This window comes from Protopterus annectens, chromosome 17.part0, assembly GCF_019279795.1.
Source record: "Protopterus annectens isolate FY-2018-M chromosome 17.part0, PAN1.0, whole genome shotgun sequence".
NCBI lineage: Eukaryota > Metazoa > Chordata > Ceratodontiformes > Protopteridae > Protopterus > Protopterus annectens.
Genome location: NC_056751.1, coordinates 730,906,761 through 730,926,493, shown reverse-complemented (window position 1 = coordinate 730,926,493; position 19,733 = coordinate 730,906,761). Strand labels below are relative to the sequence as shown.

Below are 19,733 nucleotides of genomic sequence, written 5' to 3'. Positions count from 1 at the left end.
CGAAAGATACAACTGTTAAGAACGTAGTTACCTTTCACCTTCTTCTTCCTTTCAAACAATAATGACATTAAGTGGGGCAAAAGCCTTTCAGTCTTCCACACATTTAGCAAAGCCAACAAAAGTCCATTCTTTCCACTTTTTTTCTTTGCAGCCATATTTCACAAATGTGATTGATGCTTTGTAATCTCACATTTATTCACCAATTTCCACATTGCCTGTCTTCCTCCTGTTCATCTACATCTCCTAACTCCAGTGCAATTCCAAGGTACTCCCAATTCTTCTAGTCGACTTATGTGCTTTTTTCTCTCTCTCTCAAGTATTTTTCTTTGGAACACTGGAAAGGGTTTCAATGGAAAAGTCTATGAAACTTATCTTTCAGAGGAATGAGAAGCAAAGTCCCCTTCCACTTGATGGCTCATTTTTTGTTAAACAAAACTTTTGTATTTCTTCCTCAACCTGTTCCAGCCTGTTCTGCATCAAAAAATGACTTTGATCCTCCATGAAAAAGTATTCTGAAAACAGCCAGATACAGCAGCTTGGATCTTGCACCTACCTCTGGACATCCCCTGATTCCTGGAATACATTTGTTTCTCTTTTGCATGGTGTAAAGTGAATAATCATTTTCCACTGTCTCCAGCTTTGTAATACTTTGCCCTTCTGCCACAGTTTTGTCAGGATCATCTCTTTTTGCTGGTAGGATGACATCTTTACTAACACAGGTTGTTTTTTTTTTAACAAGAATCATCTTTATTAAAGTAAGGACTTATGACATAGGCAATCATAAATTAAAACAAACCATATTGCCATATTTTCAGTTGCAAATGTTATACATCACTTACAGTCTATTATCAGGTCATTGTCAGCCATTTCAAAGCTCATTCAATTTCTGACTTCCCTTAAACTGCATAACTTCTCCAAAACATTATTCTGCATGTACTGCTCCCACAATACCCATTTTTTCTATGTAATTTGTTCCTACCCTTTTCTAAAGATCACACTTCAAGTTGCTTTCTCTCTGTTAATATATTCACTACTTCCAGTGCAGGTGGTTTAGACTTTGATTTCCATTTTCTAGCAATAGCTTTGTTCAGCAGCCACCAGAATTAAACTCAGCAAGGCCTTACTATGTTTAAGCAATTCCGATTCTGTACTATAGCAAAAAAAATAATTTCCTTAGTTACACCAATTTGCACACCCAGTATTTTTGTTACAGTAGTCTGCAGGGAAGTTTTAATGCCTACCAAACTCATTTCACTCCCAAAAAATATGTTCCCAGTTGCCTCTTTCTTCACCATCATACCTCCAACATTTGCAATCTACCCATTCGTTGGCATCTGCTTGGGGTATAAAAATACCTATGCAAACACTTATATGCAAAGATACTAAATCGGCTGGACTTTGTTGCACATTTGGGAGCCACAGACATACGTATCTCCCACTGTTTCTGTGTCCTGCTTATCCAATCACTCTTCCCAATCCTTTCTTACTTCGTCTGACTGATTTCTACAGTTATCACGCAATATTTTATATGTCCTAGTAATTACTCTTTTTTTAACAGCAGTTTTGGTTCTAGATCATACTAAAAACTTTACCAGTGCCAGTCTTTCGCTTAGGATCCCCTATTTATTTCTCTCTGCCTATACTTTGTTATCAATCCTTGACAAGGGAGGCAATCTCTAGCCTGTAGTCCAAATGAAATATTGGCTCTTCCTCTTGCCTCTCTAGTTATCCGATACTTTTTTCCTTTGTCAGTTTTTCTCCAGTAAATTCCAACCCTCTTCTTGCCTGTTCTCTGTAACCCTAAATGCAGGCCTTCCTATTTGCAAAATCTCATTTCTCCATTTCTGTGCTGGCTTAGTTCAGTTCTTAGAATACTTTCTGCTACTTTATGAAAACAATATGCTGGGTGGTTATTGTTATTCTCCTTAAGGATCTGCAGCCAAAATTTCACTCTGTTTACTGAGCTTCCCCCATTTCATTATTCCTTTCCCCTTTGAGCTACAGCTTTCTGCTTGTGCTATGTATAGCAGCCTTAATTGTGCAGCTCTGAAATACCCCTTTAAATCAGGTACTCCTCAAACCACCTTGTTCTATTGGAAGGATCAACTTATCACACTTGACTCTTGCTCTCTTCCCCTCCCAGATAAAATCCTTCAACTCTTTATTAACTACTATCCACAACTTATTCTCTGGTTGATATAAACATGCCTGACCTGTGGACTAAAAACATTTCACTGCTTGCATATTGCCATCAACATCCATATCACAGAGCTTCCAATTTCTCTTTTGTATTATCTTTTGTTTAGTCTATTCTCACATAACCTGAGCTGCCAAAACAGAATTCTTCTTAATCCAAATTCTTAAGTACTTCACTTTATCATGCCCCCATAAATATTGGTATTACTGAACAAATTTTTGGGTGGGCACAAAGTTTACAGCTATTGCCTTGGGTTTTATCTTCATTCATTTTGTATTCCAAAAAGACTCAAAATTGTCCCAGAATGTTCCACAACACTGAAATGTCCTTTTCTGGTTTTGTCAGGTGTCAGGTTTAAAATAATATCATCTGCAAATAAAGCCAATTTTCTTGACTACCATACCAATTATATCTTCGAATTTCTGAGTCCCTTATTTTCTTTGCCAATGGTTCTAAATATAAACACAAATAAAGGGGAAAAAGGACACTCCTGTCTAGTTCCCCTGCTCAAAACAGATCAGAGAGGACCCCCCCCCCACTTTTGCCTCTGATACTTCATATATCCTCATAATCAACCTTATAATTTTATCAAGGAATGCAAATAATTCCATTGCCCTACTCTTAAAATCCCAGCTTACTCTGCCAAATGTTCTCTCTGCATCAAAGACCCACTAACAACAGCAGTATTATCTGACATTCTGCTACCCTCTGGATCATCACTGTTCTATTAATGTTGTCAAATATTTTCTTACCTCCATAAAACCACACTGATCCATATCTATCAATTTTGGCATCACCTTTGACATTAATTTAAGCCATTATAGACAAATTTTATAATCATGATTTAGTATTGAAATGGACCTGTATGAAACTGGATCCGATGGTTCTTCACCATCTTTAGGTATTACAGCCACCACTGCTTTCTTCCAGGATGCTGGTGCTTCTTCTCCTTTTAAAATACTGTTAAACAAAGCGCCCCAGATCTATATCAATTTCTTCCCTTCTAGCTTCCAAACTTCCAGAGGAATACCATCTATTCTTGGGGACTTACCTGTAGATTGGTTATACATCAGCATTTTCCTCATACCCTCCTATCCTGTTAGTAACTGAGCCTCATCTACCTCTAACATTGGCATATTTAATTTTTTCATAAACATTTCTATTTTTACTTTTCCTTGATTTCCACATCTCTCTGTTTTGCACAAATTTTCATAAAACTTCTGAAATATTTCTAATACCTTTAGAGGATCTCTGGTTATTTTTCTTGTTACAGGCTTCCTAAGCTTACAACAACCCTTCCTGCTTTTTATTGCCTAAACCATTGTGCTAAGTATTTGTGCTCTGGAGTCATTTAAAAAAAAAACATTTGCTTAACTGCAATCTTTCTAGACTTATGCATATTATCCAGGTACTTCCTTACTTCCTCTTTAGCACTCTGCAATTGCACGCCTTCTTGTTCTTCGAGATTCCCCCTACTCTGCAATACTTTAACCTTTGTCATTCCTTCTAAATAATTCTTGCTACTTCTTAACCAGCTCCCTTTTTTATTTCCACTTTAATTTTATCCCACTTTCTAGCTATATTTTCAAAAAGAAATTTCCACCTTCCCTAATAACTCCTGAATAGTTTCCACTACCCATTGCTTGAATCCTTCTCCTTTTAACAGATAGCTGGGGAAGAGGCAGTGCTTAATTTTTATTTCACTATCCTGCATTTTTATTTTAGTTATTACTGGTGCATAATATAAAACAAGTACGGGATGCATATCAAAACTTTCAATTAAATGCACATATTCCCGTTAAATGTAATTTCTGTCTAGTTTGGCTCAGTTTTTGCACCTTAGAAAACAACATGCAAATTCTCTCAAAACTCCTATTAATGAATTCACATACTCCATACCAAATATTTTCATAAATTTCTTCAAAAACATCCGCTTTTGTTATATTTTCCATTCAGGCCCCCCAGATACATCCTCACTGTTGCAAATGAAATTCCAGTCGCCATCTACAATATCCCCTGCTGATAGCAGATTTCTTCTAGAATTTAAGCTCCACTGTAGCAGTTTTAAAGGAAATATAAACACATGCCAGCTTAATCCTCTTCCCTTGCCAGCAGCCCCTTATTATTACAAATCTACCATTATCTTTTTTCTCCATCACTATTGGAGCTCTCTCAATTAATAAGTACACCCCGTTTTCTTTGTTCTAGATACTCTGCTGAATAACCACCCCAAAATCTTTTATCAAATTCACATGCCCAGTTGTTTCCAAATGTTTCTTCTGTAGTATAACTATTTGTACTCTGCATTTAATATAGTTCACTACTCTTTCTTTTTTGTATACGTCTGTGAGACCATTCACATTTAAAAGATAATATGAAAAGTGTCATTATGATAAGTTATTTTTCCATCTGTTATGTATAGCAGTTTTTTTACCACCTGTTACGTATACCAATTTTTTAAGATACAATTTCAGCATTTGTGTTGTGTACATGCACTAATGTTTGGCAGGATGTTCTTTTATACAGCTGTTTCTTGACATATCCATTTGAATCTACTTCACATTTTACAAAACTTGTTTTAATGAATACCCTCAAACAAAATAACAGACACCTCCAGAAAACTGATTAACGTAATACAGCACAAAAAACTATATACATATTCAAATAATGAAGTTTAACTCTCCTAATAGGAACAACTGTCCCAGACTGACAGCCACACTCACAAGCTTGAAGTAACCTATAATGAAGGTTATCCATGTTAGGACACATGATACAGCCTATGATTCTACTTTCACCAAGTGCTGTCTGTTTTTTGTCTTTATCTTTTTCCCCTCTCCCAAATGAAAACAACTTGAATGCTTTCAGAAAACATCATCTCCTAGCCACTGAAAGAAAAAGGTATTCTGTTTTTATTACCCCCTTATCAGACTATCTCCATAGAAACACAAGAAAGATATACACCATTGGGTTCCACTACACATATTGCAATGTAAACTTTCACGTGCTAGAGGGAAATACTATTCAGTACTCATTATATTCAGTGTTATTTTATTTGCTTCCCCTTAAAACTTGTTATCCTTAATCCAGTCATTCCCATATGCTAAAATAAAGAAAGGCACATTAATTTTAGTTATATTATGATCTTTTGTCCAGGCTCTCTACTCTTTTCACATTGTAATGCCTACATTTCTTAAAAAAAAAAAAAAATTTCGAACAAGAAAAAGGAAAGAAGGAAAAAATAAGTGCACTTATTTATTTTAGTATCCCTGTTTCATACAAAATCAAATGAAAATGCTTTACTTTATAGCATGCAATTGTCATATCATAAAAACACTGTTAAAACAAAATTTTGTCTTACTTGCAATTAGTTCTTTCCTTCCTCTTCTCCTCTCCTAAATCTTCTTCAAAACATTAATGACATGAAGTAAGACATATGTTTTGGAGCCCCCTGCAAGTTTAACAAATTAAAAAAAATTCCAACATTTCTAGGTTTTCTTGTTCTGTCATACTTCACAAATGTAACTGATGGTTTATAATCTCACATTTATTCATCAATTTCCAGGTTGCTGGTACTTTTCCTGCTGATCTCCATCTCTCAAATATAGTCGCTAATTCATTTCCAACATACTCCTGGTTCTAGTCAACTCTTGTGCTTTATTCTGTCACTCATGCATTTTCCTTTGGAACACTGGGAAAGTTCTCACTGCCCAAATTGCCTCTCTATGGACTTAATTATCAGAAGATTAAAAAGCAAAAACTCCTTCTCTTCCTCCCTAGTTATGTTCTACATCAAAGAATGATTTTGGCCCACCAGGAAAAAATATTCTGAAAATAGCTTTATACAGCAGCTTGAATCTCACACCTGCTTCTTGAGATTCCTTGACTGCTGGAATAAATTTACCCCTCTTCTGCCTGTACAGCGAGTAACCACTTTCCACAAACACAATGTCCTTCTGCTAGTTTTCCCAAAATCAGCTCTTTCTCCTGGTAGGATTACACCCTTGCTATTAAAGGTCTGGCCTGCTTTCTCATGACCAGTCTTGTAGCATATGCACAATGTGTCCTTTCAATAAGCAACTCCTGCAGTGGAATACCAGTCCAGTTGCTCATTTGTGTTTTCATAAAATTAATGCAGTCTGTTCCTTCTGGTTTCTCTGGTACAGCAGGAAATCTCAGGTGTTCCCTACATGCTCCATCATCTAATTTTACCATTTTTGAGACATTTCTTCTTGAGCACTCTCATATTCATCCAACCTTTTCTTCATGTCAGCATCTGATTTTTGCAGCTTTATCAGCTCATCTGAATATCTATTTAAAGCTTCTTCCATTTTTTTCCAGTCTTTTGTTATTTAAGTTGATATACTCCTTCAATGTTTTATTTATTTAAATCAGCTCTGAGCAATTTGACTTATTTTTTTCCTCTAGATTACTGGAAGTCATGTCTTGCACCAAGGCTGGAACTTGAACTGCTTTTTGCTGAACAGCTGCAGGTTTCTTCCCAGCCAGCGTTAACTCCTCACCTTTTGTGATTGATTTTCTTCAATGTTCTTTGAATTTATGTTTTGCTGGCATCCAGGCAATGCAATTACCTGCCAATTACTGAAATTTACAGAAAAAGACAAATTCATTGGCTCTCTTTTCTGAGTTTCTGTTTTCACATTGGAAGAGTTGAAATGAAACTGTTACTCAGTGTGTAGACACCTTGGAAGTCTTTTACTAATACGGGTCTTAATTACTTTCTCAATCCCAGGTTTGGAGTATATAGGTTCATAGGTGTGTATTAGGCTAAAGGCCCTGGAGCCTTTACAAGTCTAGCCCACAGAAGTGCCCTGGCATCGTGCCGCCTGACGTTAGGACACAAAGTGTCCTTTCAGTAAATAAATTCTGCTGTGGAATACCAAGTTCAGTTGCTTATTTGTGGCTTTCTAAAATTAATAACAGTTTGTTCCTTTCAGTTTCACTGGTGCAGCAGAAAATCTCAGGTTTACCTCGAACGCTCTGTCCTCTAATTCTACCATTTTTGAAACATTTCTCCTTGAACAGCCTCACATTCAGTCAGGCTTTTCTTCATTTTGACCTCTGATTTTTGAAGTTTTATCAGTTCATCTGAAGAGCTTTCTAAAGCTTCTTCCATTTTCTCCAGCCTTTTGAGTTGATATACACCTTCAAGGTTTCATTTATTTTAATCATTTCTGAACACATGCTATATTTGGGCTTTACAATGTTAGAAGATAAGATAGGATATGCTGGAAAGGAATACAGTTAATAATGCTTTCACCTTGGGCAACTGATGAGGAAATGTAAACTTGTATTCACAGGTGTTTACTAGGCCAACGACCACAATGGCCTTAAGCCTAGCTATGCATCCCAAATGTCTGACAAGTTCTAGTACCCTTGATAAGTGTAAGCAGGGGCTTGGGAGATGAACCATTTACAGGCTGCCTGTGTCCACTAGAGACATAGATGCCAAGCCAGGGATAAATTTCCTGTTCTTCATCCAACTGTAAAAGTTACACTTGAATTAGGACAGGAAGGAACTCTGCTTCACACGGATGGAGATCTTGTTTCACAGAAGGGGTAGTCTCTGGGATACATACCTGTCTCTCCAACAGGTCCTATTTATATCACAGACAAGGTTTAAATCTTTAGAACAGGTAATTCTGGTGCTGTTTGTTTTGTGGATATGTAGAAGGCCCATCAGAGTGGGGTCTGCCAATGCCTTGTATGCCAGACATAGCTATCCCCCTCAACAACCTGTAAGGGACAGAATACAGGGATAGGGCCTCGAGGTGGTCTCCACAGGACATTTTACTTATGCCCTGTATTCTTTTAGTGAGGATCCTCTATGTTCGTTCCATTTCTTGGATATGCCTAGTTAGGTACATACCAAAGGGGGTACTGGACTCAATGACAGGTCTGTTGAATCCCGAGTAATGTAGAACAATGACTTCCTTGGACCTAAATAAAATACCTTTGTTTACAAGTTGCACAACATAGAATGATTTCCTCACTACTGGAGACACAGTGGTCAAAGGTTAGATTACTATCTATCTGTGTCCTTAAGTCCCTGACTACTGGCTCAACTCTAAGGGGTGCGTTGTTAATATGATAGTTAACAGGTGTGGTTGACTTCCCAAAGGATACTATTATGCATTTCTTCGCATTTAGTTAGTCCACAACTCTGACATCAATTGTTTGCCTGTGTCAGCCCTTCCTGCAGAACATTTGTGTTGGTGTGGGATTCATGGACAGCTCCTAATTTGTAATCATTTGCAACTTAAGTCAGCCAGAGACAACTGACATTGGCTTTGACTTTAAATGCCAAAAATAAGTGGTCCAAGAAATGATCCCTGAGGGGCTTCACTTGTTAAAGGCCTCTTCGTATAGGTGGTGTGACATCCCCACTCAGGGCCACTAATCAAGAATCCTGAATCCTCACCAGTGGCACTGGAGAGGCACATTCATTTGGAACAAAAACGGATATACCCAGTATTTCCATATGCAGCTCTCTGCATCAAGCACAATTTCCCTTAAGAGCACAGAGGGAACATACTCAGTCCAGGGTCTGGATTTCTCTGTCTGTCTCCATCCAGGTCCCCAATAAGACTCCCCACTGACACAGCTATAGCGTTGAGACCTAAGCCAAGCCCTCTAGCACCCTCTCTGTGAAACTAGTGCTTCATGTCCCTGGTCCAAACAGCTGGCACACACACTCTGAGATTTGACTGTCACACACACACACACACACACACACACACACACACACACACACACACACACACACACACACCTGGGAAAGGCTGGCACAGATTTACTAGCTATACCCCTTCTGCTCAGACTACAAGGTAGTTACACCACCACCAGACATTCCAAGGCCAGGTACGCTAAGGCTCTTGCAAGGGTATCCAATTATACTGAGTGAAATTAATATTAATACAAATGGTAGTTTGACCAACGGCAAGGCTTTCAGGAGTGGCCACATCCGTCGCCAAATATATATATACAAGTACTCACAGAGGTTAAAATATTCACTAAAAGACCCACCACAATGAAAAGTTTAAATATATTTAAATAAGAAAAAAACATGAAAATACTAAATATCTATTTACTGTAAACTCCAGAGTTTCATCACATCAAATATTGAAACAACACAGATAAATACATTCACACAGATACAGAAAACTGTGCTTGACTAATCTCTTTATATTTTCCTGACTAATCTAAAGAATTACTATTCCCTGGTTCACTTACTAGGGCAAGGCAAGGTGAAGTAGGCGAGGGATCCTTCTCTGTCAAGTTCCAAAAACAGACTCCAATGAGACTTCAGTCTCCCCTAGTATTAAAATATCATTTTAGTGACAGATTACAGAATGACATCACACGTATCTGATCATCTGGCTTCTGGTTCCCATGCTACCCCCTTGGTTAGAAGCGGTCAGTATTTAGCACATATGTGTCAATAACACACAGACACACACACACACACACACACACACACACACACACACACACACACACACACACACACACACACACCCTTGCTAAGATCTGCTGCATGTCCTGGAAGTCATAAAACAATTTCAAACCTCCACTATTCCACAGTAGCAACTAGTTCACCCCAAAGACAATGCAGAAAGCTTCCTAGTACAGACATTTTGTCTCTGGCTGCATTGAGAACTGTAAGATACAATTTTTATGGCCTATGCCAGGTAATTTAATTTCAAATTATTTTCAAAGTTAGGTGAATTGAGATTAACCTCTTGTCTTCCATTATCATCTGTTAAAACATACATATTTAAACATTTACAATAATACATGTATAGTTCTTTTTCTGTCCAGCAGGACACACTGTTGGTGGATTTTTAACACAAGTAGCTTTACAAATACATTTTTCAACACAAGTATCTGTACAAATCAGTTTGGTATACAAATGACATACAATTCTTTACAAAATTCGAGCTAGCGGTGCTGGCATCTGTTACACATCTACTGCCCTACTTCTGGCACAGCTGACAGTACCTCACATCATAACAGGTGGACTCTCCAATTTTAACTTCCTAGGCCCTGTGAGCCAGCTGGCTGTCCACCGGGTGACATACGGGTTTGTACCTAACCTCATGAGTTTGTCAACAATGTCAGAGTGGGTATTGTGTCAAATGCCTTAGCCAGGTCAAGATAGGCAGTGTGAACCATTCTGCCCTCATCCACTGCTTTGGTGACCTTCTCAAAGAAGTCTACCAAGTTGAGTAGTCATGACCTGTCCTTGATGAAACCAAAGTGGGTTGGATCCAGTTTCTGAAGGTTTACTATATCGGTTCTGATCATTTCCATGACAATTCTTTCCAGGGCTTTGCATGTAAGACTAGTGAGTCTAATGAGTCAGTAGTCAGACCACCTTTGTGCAGAGGGATGACTGTTGCTGTTCTCCATACACAGTAGCATGAAGCCTGTTTAGAGGCTACAGTTAACCAGCAATTCCAGAGGGCCTGGTATGTCATGCTATTCAGAAGGCACCCAGGAATATTGTCTGGGCCCATTGGTGTAGTGATTATATTACACACAGAATAAAAAGAAATCCCCTATTTTTCTAGAGATGATGTTCTTATTTTAAACTATACATATTTTAAGCAAAAAGTCTTTAAAAAGACTTGAAAAACATAAAAATTATGTTTTGCATTTGCAAAGTAACTAGGTAAGTATTTTTCTATTAGCACCTGCTACTGGCAGAAGACCAGCAGGCTGCAGGTGCAGGTAATTAGGAGAGGACTTGAATAGTGTGTTGTGAATTAAATTTGTAGGATGTAAATGACTTTACAAGGGATACTGGCAAGCAGAGAAACAGTGTATTCTGAGCAAAATCCAACAGGCAAACTGTAAGTAATAACTATCAAAACAGATACTGAAAAGCAGACCCATGAAAATAAAAAGTAAAACATGCTGTGGAAATTATATGGTTGTAAAATACTTGCCTCCAAACAGCCTTACTGCTTTAATTCATTAAATATAAAGCTGTACAATTTAATTTAATGCTAGCTGGTGTACATTTTCATATGCTGGAGGAGGACTGGCAGAGATCTTGGTTTTAGGATCTGGTTCGGGAGGACTACTTGCACAGTGTGTTGGACGTCCAAGTCTTTCTGGAATCCAGCTCTAGCTTGTCAGGGATCTGGGACAAGTACTGAGAATAGTTGAAGCTCTAACCAGAACGTTGGTTTAGTTGTCAGAAAAACCTTTGGAGTACCTCATTTAAAGATATATCAAACCATAACAAAGAAGTTACAGTCCAACTTTACATCATACTCCTGTTGATTAAACCATTCTGTAACTTCATAAGTTGACATCTTGTTGAACTTAAGGGAAAAAAAAATTCGGAGAACACGAACAGAATAACAGAACGGCCTTTATTCTTCTTTTCATACAGATTACTTGTGGTAGATCTCTTCCTGAATTTCAGGACATTTTGATTTACTTGAAAATCTGTGCTTTGTCTTCTCCACAGATTGAGCAAGCACAACAGCATGAAACTTCTTCTTTTCTTCTTTTGGCTTTTCCCGGTTAGGGGTCGCCACAGCGGAACTCCGGTCCGCTGATTGGCAGTAGATTTTTACTGGTGTCAAGGTGCCAGCTCAACACCCAACCTTCAATAAAAGCACGCCCATTCACACATGTCTTTCAAATGCCACTCGACCGCGGGGAGGACATGCAGACTCCACACTAAATGTTAAAAATCAACACCGACAAGAGACCAAGTGCATTACACAAAGATCGCCACATCTGTCAAACTGCCATTACAGACAAAGCAATGGAACTTCATTGCCTATCTACACAAGCACATGGGTAATCGAACATTCCTTGCAGGTACAACTGCAGCCAAGCTTAATGAGTTCCTAAACGACAAAGCTAACCATCTGTTTCTGAAGCATGTTCTCTACCAGTTAGTAATACATCCTACTAGGCCTAATCAACAAGCTCCACACTCAACTGGTGCTGACTACTGAACATATCTTTCTCTTCTCTGTCTACCACCCAGCCCCCCAAGTGAAGTTTTCCCTACCAGGGCATCAACATTTAGATGTTCTTTTGCCATTTGCAAATGCTAAAAGAACCCAGACATCTCAATATGCTCATGCCACTACAGACTGGCCACTGCTTTCTCCAAAACAATAACCATGATGCAGCCCTAGAAGACTTTTCTACCAGCCATCCTGCATCTGCTTCCATGGTTGACAGGAAAAGGCATCGGTCATGCACAAGTTATCTGGTCCAATAATGGCTGGTGCATTTACATCTCCAAATTGATAGAGATTAACAAGGAAAAAGCCTCCGACTTAAAAAGAAAACCTTTAAAAATTCTGAAGAACTTGAAGAAAATGAAATCAACATTTCACAGAAAACATGCACTGTGAGAACACCACTAAACAATTTTATGACACTACCTGCACTGACCCCAACACTAGTAGTGGAGGCTCTCTAAATTACCCAGTTCCCCAAATTCTACCTATACACACTTTTTCAGCTTCCTCATTCAAAGCTATCAATTTAAAAGACACAAATGCATTACTCAGATGGTTTTCTTCATTTTAACATGATGCTGATGCAACGTACTGTAAATTCCTTAAGGTTTGTTGCACCTTTCTGTTCCTTCCACTTACACGTGTTTTTGCCCCCCACTGCCCAATGAACCTCTGCATCTCCCAACCAATGGGCCTATTCTTTCCCCATTACTATGGAAAGAGGCAGCCATAAGAGGCCAAAATTCAGCCAGTCATCAGGGACATATCTGACAAACCAAAAGTTAACCTGAACAAAACGTGCAAATTTAGTGTTCAGTCTCCTGAAAACCAGGAGTAGCGAACAGACTTACAGCAGACATTCTCATCATCTCGTCAACCTTTAGTCCGTGCACTTATATGCGCACTTGTTTATTCCATGCACTTATATGCACACTTGTTTATTCCATTACTGTCCTTCTGAGATGACCTTGCCCCACAGTCACAAGCATCCACTTAGCTCCAATCAATTATCCACCACACATTTAGATCAGGATGTAAGAGAGACAGGAAAAAGTTCCTATTCATATTTCTTCAGTTCAATATTGCTATTGGGTATTCTGCATGAACACTTGTATAAAAGTACCAACATTTTTAAAATGTGGCATTTAATATGAAGTTCCTCGAGTTTCGATATTAATACAGCTTTTCTGATAACTATCAAGGGCAGCTGTACAAGCACAACTCTTGTAAAACCAATACTGCAAGCAGTTTATCTACTACTGCTTTACATTAATCAGGATACAGAATTAATGCTTTTCCATTACCTTACTTGGATAGAAGGAAGTTTCTTTGCTCACCAGTGGGAGTGGGGAGCCTTGAGCAGCCTACCTGTCCCTGTAGGAAGTGACCTCAGCACAAGAAGCAGTAGTAATTGGTTGTTTTGGACCATTTCTAGCTCTTTTGTAGTTCTCTGTTTAAAATCCGCCTCTGGGCATTTTTTTCTGGCTATACTACTCAGACAAGCTCCTCGTGGGTCTGCAGAGTGGTCCTAGCAGCAAGGAACTCAGAAAAGCGACTACTTTCTGGATTTAAGTATCTTTGCTTTTTTTTTCACTTGGAATAGCTTCTGTAGCTTACCCTGAACTAGCTTGAACTGTTTTGTAACTGTTTGCTGCATTATTTTAAAATCTGCACTTAAAGTTACATTTTAGTCGAATTTGATCGAAAGTTTGTTGTTTGTTTGTTTAATTTAACTGTGGAGGCTGCCCATTAAAGTGTGCTAGCCTGTGTAACTAATTTATCACTGTTTCTGCATTTTCTGTGTGTTTCTACCAAAAAAACAAAAAAATAATCCTTGTTTTCCCGCCTTCCTCGACTAGTTTAGACCACTTTACAGGCATTGCTGTATTCTGGGCTGTGGTGTAGTTCCTGTGTTGTCCATTACCTTACTTGGATAGAAGGAAGTTTCTTTGCTCACCAGTGGGAGTGGGGAGCCTTGAGCAGCCTACCTGTCCCTGTAGGAAGTGACCTCAGCACAAGAAGCAGTAGTAATTGGTTGTTTTGGACCATTTGTAGCTCTTTTGTAGTTCACTGTTTAAAATCCGCGTTTGCACGGCCTTGCGCGGTTGTGCGCATAGCCGGTTAAACTTTTTCTGGCTCCGCCAAGTCTGCTCTTCAAATTTTCCCTTAAGGAAGCTCTACTCTTAGTATAACCAGACTACTTACTATATTATAAGCCTAGCACTTGTTCTCAATACTTCTCTACTAAGTAAGCACTTTCGTACTAAGTAAAGCACTACATCTACTTACCACCCCTGTGAATATCCACTTCCCTTAAAGGTACAGCACTCCCTTGTACAGTTCTAGCATGTCGAGTGGTAGATTACTGGCGTCGTCTCCAGTTCAGCTGGTCAATCTGGATATCTTGAGACAATGCTACAATTGTCTCATGTAAACAGACAACCCTCTCCTCCTCCCAACAAACACAAATACATGTGAGAGATGCAACTATATAGCCAAACTGGAGGCTGAACTCTCTCAACTCAGGGCTGGCATGACCAGACAGGAGGAGATGGCAACCACACACACAACAACCCCAGTCCCACATAGACCTACCACAACTGCAAACCAAACATATAAAAACACAAAGACATACTCGGAGGCTCTAACAAAAAACTTACCAAAACAACAGAGGTTCCCAAAGCAGACACCCAAAAATCCACCACCTCAAAATAAAACACATGCAACACATACTTCAATAAATCAGTGTGTCAACCAATCACAGCCCTTAAGGGCAAACACCTTGCCTGATACACTAGTAATAGGTGACTCTATAGTCAGACACACTGATGTCCCGCTGACCAGGCTGAACAAGGAGAAGGTGACTGTGAGCTGTCTATCGGGAGCTAGGATCCGCCACATAACACACGCACTCAAGTCACTCCAAAGCAAGTACAAATATGACTCCATCATTGTCCATGCTGGTGTGAATGACCTGAGACGTACCTCCCTGGACTACATGAAAAGAGACAGAGAGGAGCTCTCCGATTATGTAGCCCAGGCTGGTATGACCCTGACCCTGAGCAGCATCTTGCCCTCACCAAGAATGATACCACAATACAAAGACAAGATGATCAGCTTTAACAATTGGCTCAAGTACTGGTGTCATTCTAAGGGGATCCAATGTCTGTCTGCCTGGGATGACATGTTGGACAAGCCACGCTGCTTCGCAAGGGATGGCTTAAACCTGTCACCACTGGGCTTCCGGATATTGGCTAACGCTCTTGTCACCCCCATAGTGCCTTTTTTAGGCAAGGCTTAAAAGACAAACCCACCTCCTTAGAAAACAATAATGGAAAAAAACTAAGGGTAATGCTGCTCAATGCCAGAAGTCTAAATCTCAAGATGCAAGCACTTGATGCACTCCTCAGCATGGAGAACATAGACGTCTGTGCAGTAACTGAAACCTGGTTCAAGGCTCCTGAGAGCAGCCCAGCGCTACCAGGCTATACCTCATATCATGCTTTTCGGCCCCAAAACCTGGGCCGAACCACAAAGGGAGGGGGAGTGTCCATATTCATCAAGGACACCCACACCTCCAGGTTAGTAGCAACACATGAAGCATCAGAGACCATATACAGGTGCAACTAACCATAGGCAAAACTGCTATACAACTGGTAGCATGTTACAGACCATCCTCCCAATCTCAAGAACTCCACTCAGCCTTCCTGAAGACATTGGAGGATATGAATGTATCACAAAATACCATCATACTGGGAGACTTCAACTACCCAAACATAGATTGGGTACATTATTCTAGCCCTAATACCCTAGCCCAAAGGTTCCTGGAATTCATAAATTCAAATGCACTGGAACAATTAGTCACCTCTCCCACTAGGGGAGATAATACATTAGACCTGATCATCACAAACATGGGGACAAAATGCTCCACACTGGAAGTATACCCCTCACTAGTGAGATCTGACCACAGACTAATCACCCTGGATATACATATCCCACCTCCACCCCCAGCACAAAAGAACACAGTGAAAAACTTCTCAAAAGCAGACTTCACTCTTCTTAAGACTGAGATGGTATCCTTTAAGCCCACTGTGCCAGTGGATACCACATCCCACAATGCCGAATCCTTCACAAATGCTTTCTATGGACATCTCCAAGAATGCATGGATCATGCAATCCCAAACAAATCCAAGTCCCTCTCCACCAAAGGTAAGCGTCCTGTCTGGTGGACCTCAGCCATAAACAAATTGTATAACAAAAGAAGGAAGCTACTGCACGTCAGAGCAAAATCCCATGAAGGGAAGACATCTCTGATCAACATTAGCAGAAAACTACGTTCTCCCATAAAATCATCCAAGGCCAACTTTGAGAGAAAAATCGCTAAGGACACTAAAGATAACCACAAAGCCTTCTTCAGCTATGTTAGAAACCTGGGCGGAAACCCTCAGATATGCTCAGAGTTGGTTCACAACAATAAAAATACTCTGTCCCCACAGTTTTTGCCAACATTCTGGCTGACAGGTTCAGTGCAAATTTCTCCCCTCCTTCACCCCCAAAAGAAGAAATACTTATCCCAGCTGAATGTAATCTCCCTGTCATCTCAGATGTCCAAGTGAGAACCACCCTAAACAAAGCAAAAAACACAGCATCAATGGGACCTGACGGTATCCCGGGTTGCGTGTTACGTGAACTCCAAGAGGAGCTAAACCCACACATAAAAATGCTATTTAACCTTAGCCTTACTTCGAGATATGTACTTGAACACTGGCGTACAGCAACAGTGGTCCCACTTCAAAAGGGGGGTGCCTCTACAGACCCTGGAAACTACCGCCCCATAAGCTTAACCAGCCTGGTCTGCAAAGCTATGGAAAGAATCATTATGGAACTCATAAACAGAGACATAGGGGACCTACAGACACTTGACCCCACCCAGTTCGGCTTTGTAAAGGGCAGATCCTGCCTTTTAAACCTGGTTGACTTTTTCGAAACAGTCACTAGAGCCATTGACGAGGGCAAAGCAGTCCATACAGCATATACCTGGACTTGGCTAAGGCCTTCGACACAATACCCCACTCAGGCATGATAGATAAGCTCAACAGCTTAAATGTAAACCCTTATATCACTAGATGGGTTGCAAACTGGCTAAAGGACAGAACCCATAAAGTTAAAATCGCTGGAGCAATGTCAGACTCAAAGCCAGTCACAAGTGATGTCCCACAGGGATCTGTCCTGGGACCCCTCTTGTTCGGCATTTATTTCTCAGATGTTAAAGCAAACACGGGAGGGCTGTGTCCGACAAAGTTCGCAGATGACTGCAAACTAGGCGCCATAGTCGATACACCAGCAGACACCAGCAGACACACACATCCTACAAAAAGGCCTCACAGAAACGGACAACTGGTGCCGGAGTCACGGCCTTCAACTAAATGCCAAAAAATGTATAGTCATCCCCTTTGGGAAAAACAAAGTACCCACAAATTATCACATAGACAGCAACCCACTGAGTACTGAAAAAGTAATCAGAGACCTAGGGACCCAAGTCGACAGCGACCTCTCATTTGATACCCACGTTGCCAAAGTGGTTAGAAAAACATTCTACCTTGCACACCTCATCATGAAGGGATTCACATCCAGATCCAAGGATGTCATTGTACCCCTATATTCCTCCCTCATCAGACCCGTGATTGAGTACAATGCCCCATTTGGTATGTACCTCACCCGGCATTTGCAACAGCTGGAGAGACCACAAAAGTACCTCACCAAGAGGATCAAGGGTCTCCAACATATGTCTTATTCTGCCAGACTAAAGAAACTTCAGCTCTATTCAGTATCATACTGCCTGCTCAGAGGTGATCTCTGCCTGACGTACAAGGCCATGTTCAATCAGGATCTGATGGACATGCTCCACCTCAAAAAATCCAAGTCCATCAGGACCACGAGAGCTAAAGACTTAAACTCGGCACAAGTATGAATAGGACATGCTGGAGGGATAGATTCATAACCCAGAGGTTTCCCATGCTTTGGAACAAGATCCCAGTTCATATTAGGCAGAGCCCCTCACTGACTCTCTTCAAGAGAAATCTTGATGAGTGGATGGGAGATCGTAAGTTTATCCCAGGGGTCACATCTGTGTCACTGCTAGACAGGGGCACAGTAAACTAATTCTATTATATAAGGGGACCTTCATTGTGTCACTACTAGACACAGTATTCTAAATTTATTCTGTACATTTTTGTACCATTTCATGGGGTGGCAAATGCCACATCACTATGGCTAGGCTTACAAATGCCCCAGGGCAGATAGCCTAGTACTATACTATGAAACTATGAGCTATATGTCATGCAAAATACAGTGAAGATTTAATTTCTGAAGTTCTACACTCTGTTTTAAGGTATTCTCATTGACATGTCATGTACCCACCACAGTATTAAAACTAAAATTTCTCAGTCCTCCTAGAAAAATGTAAACAATACATGTATGTTACTGTTAACACTAGTGTACCATTGATGTCAAAACAATGTTGTGCTGTACTGTATTATCCCATTTTTATTTTTACTCATAGATATTCAGGTTGTGGTTAAGGGGCCAGTTTGTACAGACTAAACTGCAACATTTTATTATATTACATACAGACACACACACATGCATAATAATTTCAACTGTATATTTGCTATCCGACTCCCAAATATATGTGCAGTCAAATACTACTTCAACATTTGCACTGACCGATTTTAATACGTCTGTCTTGAACCTGCACCACTTCAAATCTAGAAACCACTATGAATCAAAATGCTGCTAGAGAGATATATATTTAACTACACTACGAAAGGGAAAAAAACAATATACATTTAAACAAAATAAATAAAGGTTACAGTTCTACTGCTGCAGTGAAATGATAACACACATCCCAAAATTACATGCTTTGCAGCAAAAGTGTGCCAACGTTTATGGCTTGTGAAGCTGGTTAAAGACCCCCCTGTATACTTTGCTATCTGTTCTTGTACACATTTAATACTAGATAACCAGGCAGGCAGAAGCCCTTTTAAACTGAACCAAAGGTCAAAGAAAAAAAGCTAACCAGAAAATAAATCATTAACAAGCATATAGCACACCAGTGGACTGTGTGCACTGAGAGCACAACTGCAGCAATTTGCAGCTGAAGCAGTGCTCCAAACATGCCAACCCATGCCCAAGTGTCAAAGACATTTTTATTTCCAACTTACTGACGCATCTCCTACAAGCTCTGGAGAATTTGGGGTTTCTGGTTCTGCAGCTTGCGCCTGGGCTGCATTTTTGTCAAAATCGTGTAGTGCGTCTGAAAATAAAACAAATTGTTGTTACAGTCACTTCAGATACTACGACAATATGAAAACCTCCAGATACAAACAGTCCAGGAAACACAATTACACAATTCTACTGTTTAAGGATGCACTAATTCCACTGCTCACAGCCAGGGGTGTAACCTGGGGACAGTACTGAACAAGTGGAATGCTTACATGAGTAAACCAAACTCGGAGAAATTA

The 19,733-nt window shown here is 39.9% G+C and overlaps 1 protein-coding gene across 1 annotated transcript in view; it reads right to left on the bottom strand.

Annotated features, from left to right (window-relative positions):
- PEX19 (peroxisomal biogenesis factor 19) overlaps nucleotides 1-19,733 on the bottom strand; it is a 743,396-nt gene that overhangs the window by 715,196 nt on the left and 8,467 nt on the right. Inside the window, exon 2 of the mRNA XM_044059399.1 lies at nucleotides 19,434-19,525. Within this exon, the coding sequence (XP_043915334.1) occupies nucleotides 19,434-19,525 (92 nt within the window). The remainder of the gene's footprint in view (nucleotides 1-19,433; nucleotides 19,526-19,733) is intronic.